Source organism: Cyprinus carpio, chromosome B2 (genome assembly GCF_018340385.1).
Source record: "Cyprinus carpio isolate SPL01 chromosome B2, ASM1834038v1, whole genome shotgun sequence".
Lineage (NCBI taxonomy): Eukaryota > Metazoa > Chordata > Actinopteri > Cypriniformes > Cyprinidae > Cyprinus > Cyprinus carpio.
Window position 1 is genome coordinate 25014339 of NC_056598.1, and position 14601 is coordinate 25028939.

The 14601-nt window shown below is 37.4% G+C and overlaps 1 protein-coding gene across 1 annotated transcript in view; it reads left to right on the forward strand.

Annotated features, from left to right (window-relative positions):
* Positions 1-3146: 3146 nt before the first annotated feature.
* The window catches only part of arhgap12a (Rho GTPase activating protein 12a), a 28648-nt gene continuing 17193 nt past the window's right edge, over positions 3147-14601 (forward strand). Inside the window, 2 exon segments of the mRNA XM_042718838.1 lie at positions 3147-3411; positions 11730-12433. Coding sequence (XP_042574772.1) covers positions 11804-12433 — 630 coding nt within the window. The 5' untranslated portion in view covers positions 3147-3411; positions 11730-11803.

A 14601-nucleotide genomic window follows, 5' to 3' on the forward strand; every position in this document is an offset into this window, starting at 1 on the left:
TCTCTGACCAACTGCAACACATGCTGGATCCTAAGGACCGAGTTGATCATTCTAGTGGGCGACCTTAACACGCACATTAGCACTAACCATGATGGCTGGGAAGAGACAATGGGCAAGTTTGGTATCTGTGAAATCAATGACAAGAGACTGCACCATTTATTGTTTGCCTCAATCAACCAGTTGGTCATCGGAAATAGAATCTTCTAGCAACCCTGTAGGTATCAACTCACTCCAGCAGTCAAACAGTAGCTCTGCAAGCTGTGTCAGAATCAGAAATGAAACATCTAAAGAGTTCTCCATCCAAACTGGGGTTCTTCAAGGAGATGTTGCTTTCCTGAACTTGTTCAACACAGTGATCAACTCGATCTAGAGAAAAGCATTCAAGGACAAGCAAGGAATACCAATATGGCATTGACAGATATGCGTCCAACCTGACGACATCGATAAGACCAAGGTGCTCACCTTGAACTCATTAGATTACAATTAGTTTAGATTACAAAATTCAATCATCAGTTTGTGTTTGTTAAAAGGTTTTAGTAAGATTGGGACACCTTTGATCCAAAAAATCTGGATAATGCTGATCCAAGCAGAAGGTTGGATTTCAGGAACAAAAATGTAATAAAACTTTAAACCTGGTCCAAATATACAATATTTGTAACATGTAATATATCCCCAAATCCCCAAACAGCTGTCAATTATATTATATTTAATTTCAAGTGTTTTTCAAAATCACTGATTGTAAACTACATTGGCACAATCAGAGATGAGCCAGTCAGAAGTAATTATTTGTGCAAATGCAATGCAAAACTTTTCTGAGAGAGCGCAAGAACACTGACATGTCCCTTTAGGGGCTACATAGAGCACTAGTAATCCATATTTGGTTATTTAAAAAAGTGTGTATCTGGATCATCGTGATCCTATCCAATTTTGCTTTGAAAAACAAACTGAAATTTTGCATCACTAAAATGGTGCTTTTGGAAGAAGGCCAACATCACGATTGCAATCAATTTGCGATCCAAATCGCAACCATTGTACCTTTTCCGGACCCTAATCATTCTATTCTACAGATCAAAGACTTAGACCTTTCTGAAGATGGAAGCCAACAAACTCAAGGCCTTTCAAATGCAAATGGATGTGCTGAATGGACAATGCCCAACTGCTATCCAAAATACTCTGGCACTGATGGCCATCAACGTGGAAAGTGCACCGCTATGCAACGGAGAAGACCTGGGTGAAGCAAGTTGATGACAACCTCAAGAATCATCATCTCACCCTTGCGGACGCCAAGACCCATATCCACTGATAGTTCAGCATCGAGACAAGTTGTGAAAGACATCAAAAATCTGCCAGCACCTACAGCAGCATATGACAGCTGATAACAGAGAGGCACAATACTGTCACAAGTGTGTAGTAATGATAAACACATGACGATGAAGATGAAGTTCCAACAGACTTTAATAATCCATAAGGCAAAATCAAACACAGAGAACCAGTCCAACACAACTCCAACATAGACTTAGGACCTGACAACTGAACTCAAATTAAACAGAACTTAAATAGTGGAGATAATGAGACACACACATCTGAACGAAATGATGAAATCAAATGAATAACCATTACAACTAACAAGGAGTAGTAAACAGTGCTAAACAGAGTCCATGTGGTGTGACAAGTACACTGCTACATTTTTTTTTTTTACTACACTACTTTTTTTTTACAGTGTAAAATTGTTATGTGTCTGCTGTGTTAAATATGTATAGTGTGTCAGCACTGTGTGTTTGTTTGCACTCCATGTCCATGTATTTCCACCATACAGCTGGACTTTCACGTTCCAAGTATTAAATATGGATGGAAGAACAACACACCATAATGCTTCTCACGTTTACATGCAATTTGTTTTATTTACATTGAAAGAAACAATAATAAAAAGTCAATAGATGCATTATATACAGTAGCTATATCCACTAGTCACCACTTAATAAATAAATAATACTTGCGTTTTGGTGTATACATAGTTATTTTTTTGGTTACTGATGTTTAAATCATGTTACTTGTCTGGCGTCAACGTCGAGCCCTGACCCAATTTAAACCCTGGTTATCAGTATCACGCGAAGACTGACGTTTTTTCCACCAAAAAGCAGCATGATTACAAATGTGATGTTGATTTTATATAGCAGTTCAGTAAACAAGAATTTAATATTTACATACTTACGTTTTAGACACAATATTGACTATTTTTACTCAATTTTGCCAACATATGTGATTCCAATTTGCGTCTCAGAGCAACAATAAGGTGTTTCGTTCCTGAATTAATCAACTGTATAAATGATTCAGTTTCAATTTCAATGACTCTCTTATTAAAAGTGTCTTGCTACCACCTACTGACAGTTTAAATTTTTACATTTAAAGTACCTTTTCATTAAAAATAAAAATAAAAAATAATTTTAAATATCTGAATTCAATGTTTTATGTTTAAAATATAAAAACCGGTGTGTAAATGCATTTAAATGCCACTTTTGATGCAGCTTCTGTGTGTTCTCTGCATTGCAAAGGTTAATTTTGTCAATACTGATTTCATTTGTAACAGCCCAAATGACTTATTATTCTAATTGACTGATTCAGTTTAAGAATTTGGTTGAAAAGATGATGCACAAAAACGAGCTTTATAAAGTAAAAAAATGCCCATAAAAGGTAAAAAATCAATTTAAACTTATTAGAAAAGATAAATTTCTATCACTGCTGTGAACTGATTACCACACAAAATATTCAGAATATCAAAAACTTTAGGTTTCAGCTGTCCATGGTAGTCAGCATAATAACACACACAGCAAAATATTGTCTAATTATTGTTATCGATAAAATCTCAGAAAATATTGATATATATATATTTTTGTCAATATCACAGACCCCTAGTTTTATTTAGCACTGGTAATCCAGATATTGGTATGTTAACCTACAAGCCTACAATTAAACCTACAATTTTTTTCCGCTGAAAAAATGTTTTGCTTGTAACATTACTGTCTTTTTAAAAAAAAAAAAAAAATAGACACTTGTTTTGATAATTTTGTTATCTAACGCAATGAAAACGCCAAGTTAAATTATTTTGGAGAGCACTTCTTTTTGAATTCCTAGTTTCTCAATGATAGCCTAATTATGTGAGGTTTTTTCATCTGTAGCCTCACGGTGGCGTCAGATTACCGTCATACGGCCTTCCAGAGCGAGTTGACACAGGCACCGACCCGTCAGCGCGCTCGCGGGGAAAGTGGGCGCGAGTGTGCCGGAGGAGTTCGCTCGCGCCGCGGCTCAGGAATAAGGAACTTCGACGCTCAGCTGCCCAGCAAGACCAATGAACGCCAAACCGGTCATGTTTCTTAAACCCTAACCCACGAAACACCTGGAATATCTCGTCAGGTACGTTCATCTGTCGGTAACCTGTGGAAATAGAAACAATTATAGGTGTTTAATCGGGTTTACGGATTTTGTAAACGTGTTAGCTGGTTAGCAGGTAGGAATGAGAGCGAACCTGTTTCCTCAGGTCTGCTCACCTCTTCCCGGTATAAAAAACATTTATACAGACTTTATCGCTGAATTTGCTGTGCAAATTACATTTGAAAGTTTAATTTGAAATGTTAACCTGTCATACAGGTGAGTTTTAAAGTGTGCCCCTCCCCTGAGGGAAGGATTTCCACCTCAGATTAAAGATCTTCCCTTTAGCGTCCTTCTCTTTTTATATTTTCTTATTTATTTATTTTTTTGGAATAGATTTTTTATTTTTTTTGGATTTTGTTTTGTCAGTTGGATAATGTTTGACAGGGAAAGCTAATTTCGCGACATTTGACATTGATGTGTCATTGTTTGAAGTGTGTATATGACATAATGATACAGATTTATGTCATAGGCGGAGGTAAAACGACAAGGAAATTTCTAATTTCATGTCACATATAGCGGGAAATGATAATTGTCAACGGCAAATTGTAAAGCGTTAGTTTATATGTACTGCCATGCAGGCTAACACTGAATTTAAATGGCTTTACAGAGTTTAAATCCTGGATTAAAATCTATATAACAGCAGTTTCAACTGTCATGTTGGGAGGAGGGCAGTATGTGAGTGATTGTGTTGGAGATAATGAGGTCTCTCTCTCTCTCTCTCTGTCTGTGTGTGTGTGTGTGTGTGTGGGTGGAGCTTTTGTCACATGCTTTGCTCTTACATTGTCTTTAAACTTTTTGTGCATTATTTATTTATTCGATTACCTGAAACACTGGCTTTGTGCTCACTGACATTCTTGTCATTCATTATAGGTTTTCCCATGACAAATAATAATAATAATACCTTGTGAATGATACTTGGTTGGTATTCTAGTCCAAAAACATAAAGGAAAAAGCTTTGATCTTTCTCCACGTTTCCAGAGGTCACCTAAAAGTAAAGTGGAAATTCATAAAATCGTTAAAGAGTGTCACGTGTGGGGTTTATAAATTTGTCTTTATTTTATTGGCTAGAAATTGTCTTTGAGAATGGTTGTTTCTGTTATATACAAAGATATAGTAATCGTGTATAATCTAAAACATCTTGGAAAAAGTCACAGAAATTCATTGGTCAAAAAATGTAGGAGCCTTTTCTTTTCTTTTCTTTTCTTTTCTTTTCTTTTCTTTTCTTTTCTTTTCTTTCCTTTTCTGTCTGCTTCCCAAAATCCCATTCTCAGACACTTTACCGCAGGATTTACTCTTCCTGATGTCGTCACTCATTGGATCAGGCTTGTGTTCAGTAAGCCAGTGTTTCGTTGCTGAGTTCAGCTGTCTCTGGTTAAGCAGCATGCCAGCATGGGGTATCAGAGATTTCTTTTGAGGCTGTACTTTAGTTATGACGACGGAAAGACACCTGCACCATCAGTTGTTCAAAGAAAGTTCAGCCGATTTTATTTAGAGTTTTATTATACTTTAAAAAAAGAAACAAACAAACAAAAAAAAACATAAAATCAGATTTGGCTTTTACAGTTGGTTATTGCCAATGAGCATTTCCTTTAATATATGACATCAAATGTGCCATGTCCTGTTTTGTGTCTGGTGCTTGTATGTTACCAACCATTAACATTAATAAAAACACTAAAATTGCCATTATCCCAGCATAGGCACGTAGAAAACTGAATGTAAATTTGTTAACATGGTATCAGTAATGTGACAGAGTCCTTGGTCTGTGTTAGCAAAATCATTGCTGCGCTTCTTTGTAGCTACTTAGAAGTTTCAGTGCCAGCATTAAAAACTTTTGGCCCTGCAGATATGAATAGTACTTTTGACAGATATATTTTGTGTAATATTGTCATGTTAAAGGGGTCATATGACATTGCTAAAAAAGAACATTATTTTGTGTATTTGTTGTAATGAAATGTGTATATATGGTTTAAGGTTCAAAAAACACATTATTTTCCACATACTGTACATTATTGTTTCTCCTCTATGCCCCGCCTCTGAAACACGTCATCATTCTGAAAAGCAAGCTGTGCTCTGATTGGCCAGGTATCCAGTGCTTTGTGATTGGTCGAATACCTCAAGTGTGTGACAGAAATGTTACGCCCCTCACCATACTGATATGCTGTGTCCCAGTGCGACAAGACACAAACAATAAAACCCATTACAAACGAGGCATTTGTAGCTTCCAGTGGGGACATAATTACGGATTATAATGACTTATACTGTCTTTTTATGCTTTGCGTTGCATCATGCCGCATAAACATAAAACCATGTCTGCATTTGTGATTGGAGAAACGACAAACAACAAGCGCTACACTACACTGCTCAAAACTCATGTTTAAATCATCAGTGGCAAATACTTTAAATATGAAAACATACTTACATGCTGTGAGTCAGAACAGCCGGCATTGAGGCAACTCTCCCAGGTTCAGGAAACAGTCCTCCGTAAAATGCGCTGCACACACAAATATTTGGGTTGAGCTGTTCTGGAGCAGTGTTGTCAATACAACTTAACCACTGATTTCTAGTTGTGTCCTCTTTTGGAAGGCTAAACAAAGTATTTTTGCTTTCGCAATGAAATACACAGTGTTTCCATGACATGGATGCGGCAGCAACAAGACTACAGCAAGAATAAAAGTTATGCCTTCTTTCTTTGCGTATACATTGGGCGGTGTTATGTAAAGCTTCTCACACAGTGACGTAGACATGTGGGGCATGTTTAAACGGTAAAAGTGCCCCTTCCCGCACCCAAAACCAGTCGTCTGTGGATGATGGAGTCCTTAAACAAGGACTGGGATGTTGTGCTGCTCCACTTCACAGACGCTCAGTGAAAGGGGATTTTTATAATGACGGGACACTCATTTATGACACTTTATTCACCAGGAAGAACAGCTTGTTCTGCGCGTCATTACACTATTTTTATGTTACTGCATATGCGCAAAACTTTCCAGTTTCGGTTTTCATCCGATCAAGTGTTTACATGTCCTCACACTCAGATTACAGAAGGAATAAACCACCCCTTACAATCCGATCGAAATCTGAATCGGATCTGGCCAATTCAATCCGAGTGACGTGGTTACATGTAACTTTTTTATTCTGATTGTGCTTCTAGTCCTATTATGATCGGATTAGTAGGGTCCATGTAAACACAACTACTGTCTTGACTTTGCAATCGCAGAACATTTAAACAACAAATCCAAGATGGCAGTCAAGGCAGACTGTTGTTTGAGTGTCAGTGTATGAGTTTTTTATGTTTTTATTAGGACTGTCAGTCGATTAAAATTTTTAATCTAATTAATCACATATTTTTTTCTGTGATTAATCGAGATTAATCGCACACTTCAGGAAATTAAGCATAGACCATTTATCTTGTTTCAAATGTTTATTTTGTCATCATTTGCTATATCCAGCAAAGTAAACCAAAAGATTAAAGGGTGATTCTCAAAAATCTATATTTTCTGTAAGCTTTTTTCAAGATAAATTTAGATGTCTTTCCAAAAAAGGACACTTAGAAACTCCAAAAGGACACCAAAGATCAAAGGATATAAGAAGCCCATATAAGCACATATGAAAGAAAAAAAAATCAGAGTTTTATAGTATGTGTACAGTGCAACAGCAAAGAGCTTTTTCACATTTTAGAGAAGCCAAGTTACCGAACAAGATCACATGGAGATGCCAAATAAAAAACCTTAACCAACCGCCTGCTGACTGCATATATCTACTACAGTACACAGATCTATTCCGAATAACTAAACACAGCAACATAAACTTGACGAATCAAAACATCATTGTGAATGTGTGTGGAAACAACGTGAATGTACGGAAATGTCTGTGCCTGTGCATAAATACAATGTGCGATCAGTGTGTCAAGAGTACTCATACACGCATTATTATGACGGACTCATGCGTGCTTACCGTACAACTCCTGTACACCACCGCAATCGTCTTTACCTTGATTGCAGTCTTCATCCATCAAAAATTTACTAGCAAGACTGGTTATCCAGTTGAGAAAACGTAGTTTGCGTCTCATTTTGCCATACAGCGGTGGGGTGTTGACAATCCATTCAGTCTGTACTTCACATAGCGCGACTGTGAGGGCTCACGCTCTTCAGAGACAATCACAGAATATGACAGAGCGCGTGTTTTAAAGCCAAACACACTGGAAGGAATAATTAACTTAAAACGCAACGCGAGTCTCTGTTCTCTCTGCAATCTCTGATGTAATCAGCCACTGTGCAGGTTTCTCTTTGTGAGGTTTGGTTAGCAGGGACTGAAACGCAGCTTTACGCACAACTGTCAGTCTGCATGGAGAGGATCTTGAGACTCCAGTAGCTTCAAATACCTGTCTGCTGCTCAGCAGTGGCTTTTTTACAGCTGGCATTACAATACAGTTCATTTGTTTGACAGAAACGTTCCTTAATAAATCTTTATCTGACCAAGATCTTCTGTGCTCTAAGTCACTCACAAATCTTTTGACAGTTCAATAATCTCTGTTTGCTTTTCACAAAATATTGTTTGTTTTGATGCCTTTTGCAAGACATTGCATTTTTTCATACTTTTCATCTTCAGAAATATCTTTCTTCCATTTACCTAAGAAGATCTGGCAAACTATTGAACAAATCTGTCTGAGATTGATACCAGTTATCTAAAAAGATGTGAAAAACCACACAAACAAAAATCTGACTCTTTATTGTACCAAAATGCTGTTGATATATCACTTGCATAATAATTTGGAACACGGTGTATATTAGCGCTGTTTTGGGCGGATTGTTTGAATGCATTCGCTTACTGGATCATTGGACTGAAAACTTTCCCGGAGTTTAGTGGCTTAAAATTATCTGATCTTTGGCCTGCTTGGAATTCACCTGCTGGTGTACAACTCCTAAAAAAAGGACATAGCATTACTTTATGGATCCTCCAAGTGGTTCAGTGGCTGCTAGTTCTCTGCTTTTCGGGGGAAGACTTCTGCAGTGGATTACAGCCTTATTTTAAATCTGAATTAAGGATCTGATCCTGTTGGGTTTCTGGCCGAGTAGCACATGGACTATCAGAGCTTTTTAAGGATGTGATCCTGTTGGGTGCTAAAGTCTGTCTACAGTCTACACTGGACGCGACCAAACAACCGTTGAAAATCATTTGAAATTTGTGTCAATACGTCATAAATAGAACGCAGCAGCAGTTTTCTGTTGGGGATTTGTCAAACTGCGCCACATCCAGTGTAGACAGCATCACTGATTATAAAGAATTCTATAGTATTTTGTCGTGCCGCTCGTGTCTGGTGTAGACACGGTGTTAGGACTATCAGGAATCCACCTAGGCTACTGATGTACAGCATTTACATTTTCTGAATTAAGGACTTAATTGTACTTATTAGGTCTATAGATCTCCCCTTTTCAACTGTTCAGTTTGAAATCCACCTGGCTACCTGATTTATCCTTAAAGAAACATTATTTTCAAAAAAAAAAAATTTCAACTCTCCTAGAGTTATACAGTTGAGTTTTACCATTTTTGAATCCATTCAGCTGATTTAGGGGTCTGGCGGTAGCACTTTTAGCTACAGCTTAGTATAGATCATTGAATCTGATTAGACCGTTAGCATCTCGCTCAAAAATGACCAATGGAAGACCGACAGAAAATGAAAAGTTGTGATTTTCTAGGCCGATATGGCTAGGAACTATACTCTCATTCTGGTGTAATATTCAAGGAACTTTGCTGCCATACCATGGGTGCAGCAGGTGTGATGATATTACGCAGCACCTGAAAATAGTCCCAGCTAGGTAACTTCCAATAAGCATATTTTCGGGCACTGTGTAATATCAATGCACCTGCTGTACCCATGGTACGGCAGCACAGGTCCTCTCAGATTTTGTAATAAATTTGCAAAGATGTTAACAAACAGTTTTTTGCTTTACAATTATAGTGTATGGAGTGCAGATTGATGTGGGAAAAAAGTAACTTAAAGCAGTTTAACATAAGGCAGCAACATAATGCGTGAAAAAAATGAAGGGGTATGAATACTTTTGCAAGGCACTGTTAATTGGCATCATGTATTTTCTTATATTCCTGATGCTCATTTTTTGCAACCAGGAATCAAAGGAATTAAATGGGCACAATAAAATTATAAAATAATTTTGATGGCATTTCTTCCCTATTATGTGTAATGGCAGTAAGACGAGAGAGAGCGCTCAAAACTAATAATTTAGTGGAACATTAATATAGTAATATTGAATCATTCTCTGTAAAGAAATGAGGTGTTAACATTTGAGAATTTATCATTATCTTTCTAAATGTGCACTCTTTGGGGCTAAAGGCTTAATGGAGCTGTTTAAAGTAGCCATGTGATAAACCAATCGGTGCAGACGCGATTCAATACGTGTCCTTCTTCTATGTTAAATAATCATAAATACCACTTTATGCTTTTGATTGTGGCCTCGAAGGTCCTAGCTGTAAGCTGTAGCTCCGGCTGGCCCGTTTAGATCTTCCGTGTGCAGTGGAAATGTGGCTAATAATTTCTGAATTCTGACTGGCATATAATGAACAAATCAAACAAACGTAAACGGGCAAAGGCGGGGCCCTCTACAAGGAGGGCCCCATAGGCTGCAGCCCACTCAAGCCCATTGTTAAGTCTGGCCATGTGGCACTGGTACATTTTTCTCTATAAAAATATGTTAGGTAAACTTCCAGCTTACCTATATCTATGTATCTAGTTCTGGCAATTACCAGCTACGCTCTTCCAAGTGTTTGCTTTTTATCATACCCTGAGTTTGTACAGAACTGGGGAAAATGTATTCGTATTATGCACCCCGGGCATGGAATAATTAGCAAAAAGATCTAAATCTTGATAAATTTGTGTTTATTGGTGAATTTAAAGGCATCATAAGGAAATTGGTAATGGAGGCTTGTGATTGTTTTTGTTGAGAGGATATTATGTTTAAATATTGTTGAAATGTGTATTTGTTGTATTTTTAAATGTTGTCTTACTGTATGTATGGCCTTATGATTTCTGCGATGCAGAAAACGCGGACGGAATCGTGGATTCCAGTCATAAAAACTGAATTCACAGTTTAACACGGAATGTCACGGAATTTGTCAAATTTTGAATGAATTAATCAAAAGTAGGTCATTACGCTTATATCAAATCTCGATATGGAGTAGTGTCTGTAAACATTAAGCCGCAAAAGTCGATTTAAATATGAATCCTGCATGTTCTGCGTGTCTCTGTTAATGAATGGCGCAGACTCGCGGTTTAATTTACTACACACATACTGAAGCGTGCGCGATGCTCGCGGTGATTTCAGCATCTGCTGTCTCACTAAATGAGGACGTAAACACATGAACAACATCTCCAGAACTGATCTGAGAGTCACTTCATGAGCATTTTACCGTTTGCTTTGAGTAATACTAGGGTCATATCACATACACAGAACTGTAAAGGTATTCACGGCAACCCGTCAAAATAAAAGTCCGGTTTGATTTGAATACATTGGGCCTATTACTGTTTTTCAGTAGAATGTACATAGCCTACTACTACTACTACTTCTACTACTACTACTACTAAAATGAAACTAACATTATTTTTTAAGGAATAATCACACAACATTTCTTCCATGTTTTAATTTTAATAGTAAATCCCCTTTGTTTGCCAAAAAATAAAGTTTGCTTAATTTTTAGTAATCAAAAGATAAATTAAATTAATGTTTTATGCCTTCATTTGATAACCAGAAAAATGCAAATACACAACACAGAATTTCTGAGGGGGAAAAAAAATTCATAAGGCTACTTTAAGAAAAAAATGAATAAATTAAGTTGTTTTATGCATTCAAATAATTACACATACATAAAAAAAAAAAACAGAATTTGGTAACAATAAAAAACATGGTGGGAAAAAATGTAACATTTAATAGGGCCCTAAACATGTAATTTTTTTTAAAACTTTTAATAAATTTATGTGAAAATGTATAAGTTTCATGATTTTAATTAATTAGATATGCTTTTAACTATTAAAAAGGAGTCGAGAAAAATGAAAACGGAAAGAAACAGAATCCAGAAAAATGAAAACGGAAAAAAACGGAATTTGGAAAAAAATAAAAATGATTTCATAGGGCCCTATGTATGGCTGCTACCTTTGCCAGGTCTCTCTTGTAAAATAGATTTTAATCTCAATGAGACTTCCTGGTTAAATAAAGGTCAAAATAAAAATAAATACAGTCATCAGTCATTGATATTTCTGATAAAATGTCCTCTTGTCTCTCTTTCTCCTTTAGCTGATTCCATATCAACCGAACACACCTTACCATGCTCCACTCCTTCTGCTATTGACCTTTGACCTCTGACAGCAATGGCGGACCGCTCAGTGGCTCCAGGTCAGACGTACGTAGAGGTGGAGTATGACTACGATTACAAATCCAAAGACCGTTTGATCACCATTAAACAGGGGGAACGTTACCTACTTATTAAGAAGACCAATGAAGACTGGTGGCAGGTGCGGAAGGATGAGGCCAGTAAACCCTTCTATGTCCCAGCGCAGTATGTGCGGGAGGTGCGACGTGCTCTCATGCCCCCTCCCAAACCCCTCAGTGCAGCAGGCCGAGGGGGGACCGGACCCATTCGACCATCTGGCCTGGAGATTCAGCGGCCAGATGACAACAAAAAGAGCCCGTGTCCCTCTCCCTCTGGCAGTGCTTTACTGCCGCCCAGGGATGACAGAGGCAGTCCGGGCAGCCCAACGGCACTCATCCCCCCCACACAAATGAACACTTCACCTGGCTCACTTCCTCGTTCCAGAGCCGAGTCCCCAAGTCGCAAAGTAGATGGAGAGAAAGATAAAGAGTTAGAGAAGAGCAGTCGAGGTCTGGAAAAAGATGCAATTCATGAAGAGTTTGCCAGAGAGGGAGGCGGCTTGAATAAGAACCGAAAAGATTCAGAATCTGGGGATGATCTCAGCAGTGGTTCAACTGATAACCTACAGGTGAGAATCGCTTGTATACCCACTCATTAAAGGTGATGTTATTCAGATTCTGTGCTATTAGTGTCACCTAGCAGAATTTCAAAAATAAAGCTTGTTTGCAAACGCTCTTTACACTCATCACACCCTATCACCCAATATTTTACTATTTTATCTGGGGCTTGACAGTAAAGAAGTAACGTGTAGGGATGTAACGATTAACTGTGAGCCGGTTAAAAAAACAATTCAAATATGTGATGATTGAAATCGGTTGAGATGCTTAACAAATCGCGATTCATTTAGCGGTAAAAGTTTATAGGAATCCATGTCTGAGGGGAACTTACTGTCTTTAGAAAAGTTTAGTTGGTATTTTTTCTTTTCATCTTGTCTTTGTATAAGTGCAGCGCTGCTCTGGTTACAGCGGAAACCAAGGAAACGCTTTAAGCTCCACCTGCTGGCAGAGAGGGAATCTGCATCTCATTCAGCTTGTCCGCTGTTTCATGCAGATATTTTTATGTATAGTTCCACAAAACTGAAGTCAAAATTTTGTTTTTGCTTCAAATTTTGAAATTATACAATGTAATTTAGATTAAAAACTGCTCATGGTGGATGTATGCAGCATCTTTGTTTGTATAATGATTTAAATGCAGTGGTTGCCTCTAATTTTAAATGGAAAGAGCACAGACAAAGCTTTATTTTTTTTTATATGAAGAGATTTATTTTGTGTTACTTATTTGATTTGGGGCTTTTTTTTAAAAATCCAAAGCCACTTACAAATGAGGACAACAGAAGCAATCAAAACCAACAAAATTCTAATTCTAATTCTATTAAAAAAAAAAAAAAAATCTAACTACCTTTTTAATCTTTTTGTATTCTATCTATTTTTTCTTTTCATTTATTATACAGTTATTAAAAAAGACCTTTAACACTAGCTTGCTCTATTCTTTTTTTATTCTATCGGTTTTCTTTTTATTTATTATATTATTTAAAAGCCCTTGCTACGTATACTGTGTTTAGGCTAACTGAGACTTGTCATAGCACTTATATATCATTGCTCTTTTGTTGTTTTTGATTGCTTCCATTGTCCTCATTTGTAAGTCGCTTTGGATAAAAGCGTCTGCTAAATGAATAAATGTAAATGTAAATGTAAACAAAAGAGCAATTAGGGCTGTGCAAAAAATCGAATACGATTTTCATGCGCATCTCTTCAGTAAAGGCGCTCCTGTGATTAGTAGTATATCTCCAGCACGTGCGTTAAGATCAGGGTTGCCAGGTTTTCACAACAGATCCTGCTCAGCTGCTTCTCAAAACTAGTCCAAAACTAGCCCAATCGCGTTTTCAGGAGGTTCCCCGATGAAAATTGCATCCCGGGGTTAAAATATAAGTTTTTTTTGGCAGGGTTGCCTTGGTAAAATTCACATTTTAGGCGCTAAATATCACGTTATTGGTATTGGGGTCGCTTCAACCCGCGAACGTGAAAAACAACCACAGACTTGGCAACACTGGTTGGCATTTACTACACAGAGCCGTAATTCACTGACAATCTACACAAAATCGATTTTAAAATCGCAGGCGATTCTTTGTCGATTTTGAAAGCGATTTTGTGTAGCTTGTCGGTGGACTACGGCTCTGTGTAGTAAATGCCGCTCCACCTGAACCAGTGTTGCCAAGTCTGCGGTTGTTTTTCATGTCCGCGGGTTGAAGCGACCCCAATACCAATAACGTGATATTTAGCCCCTAAAAAGAGAATTTTACCAAGGCAACCCTGCCAAAAAACGTATATTTTAACTCCGGGATGCAATTTTTATCGGGGAACCTCCTGGAAACGCGATTGGGCTAGTTTTGGACTAGTTTTGAGAAGCAACTGGGCAGGATTTGTTGTGAAAACCTGGCAACCCTGATCTTAACGCACGTGCTGGAGATATACTACTAATTACAGGAGCGTCTTTACTGATGAGATGCGCATGAAAATCGTATTCGATTTTTTTGCACAGCCCTAAGAGCAATAATATGCAAGTGCTATATTAGTATATTATTATAGTGTTATTTCAATTTCACAAAGAAATGTGCTGAATTTTGTCCAAGCAATAATAAAAGGACACATTTAATTTAGAATTTGTCTTAAATCTCATTTTGTAAAAAACCAAACAAACGTGAATTGAATCATGAAATAAAAATCGTGAATCAAATTG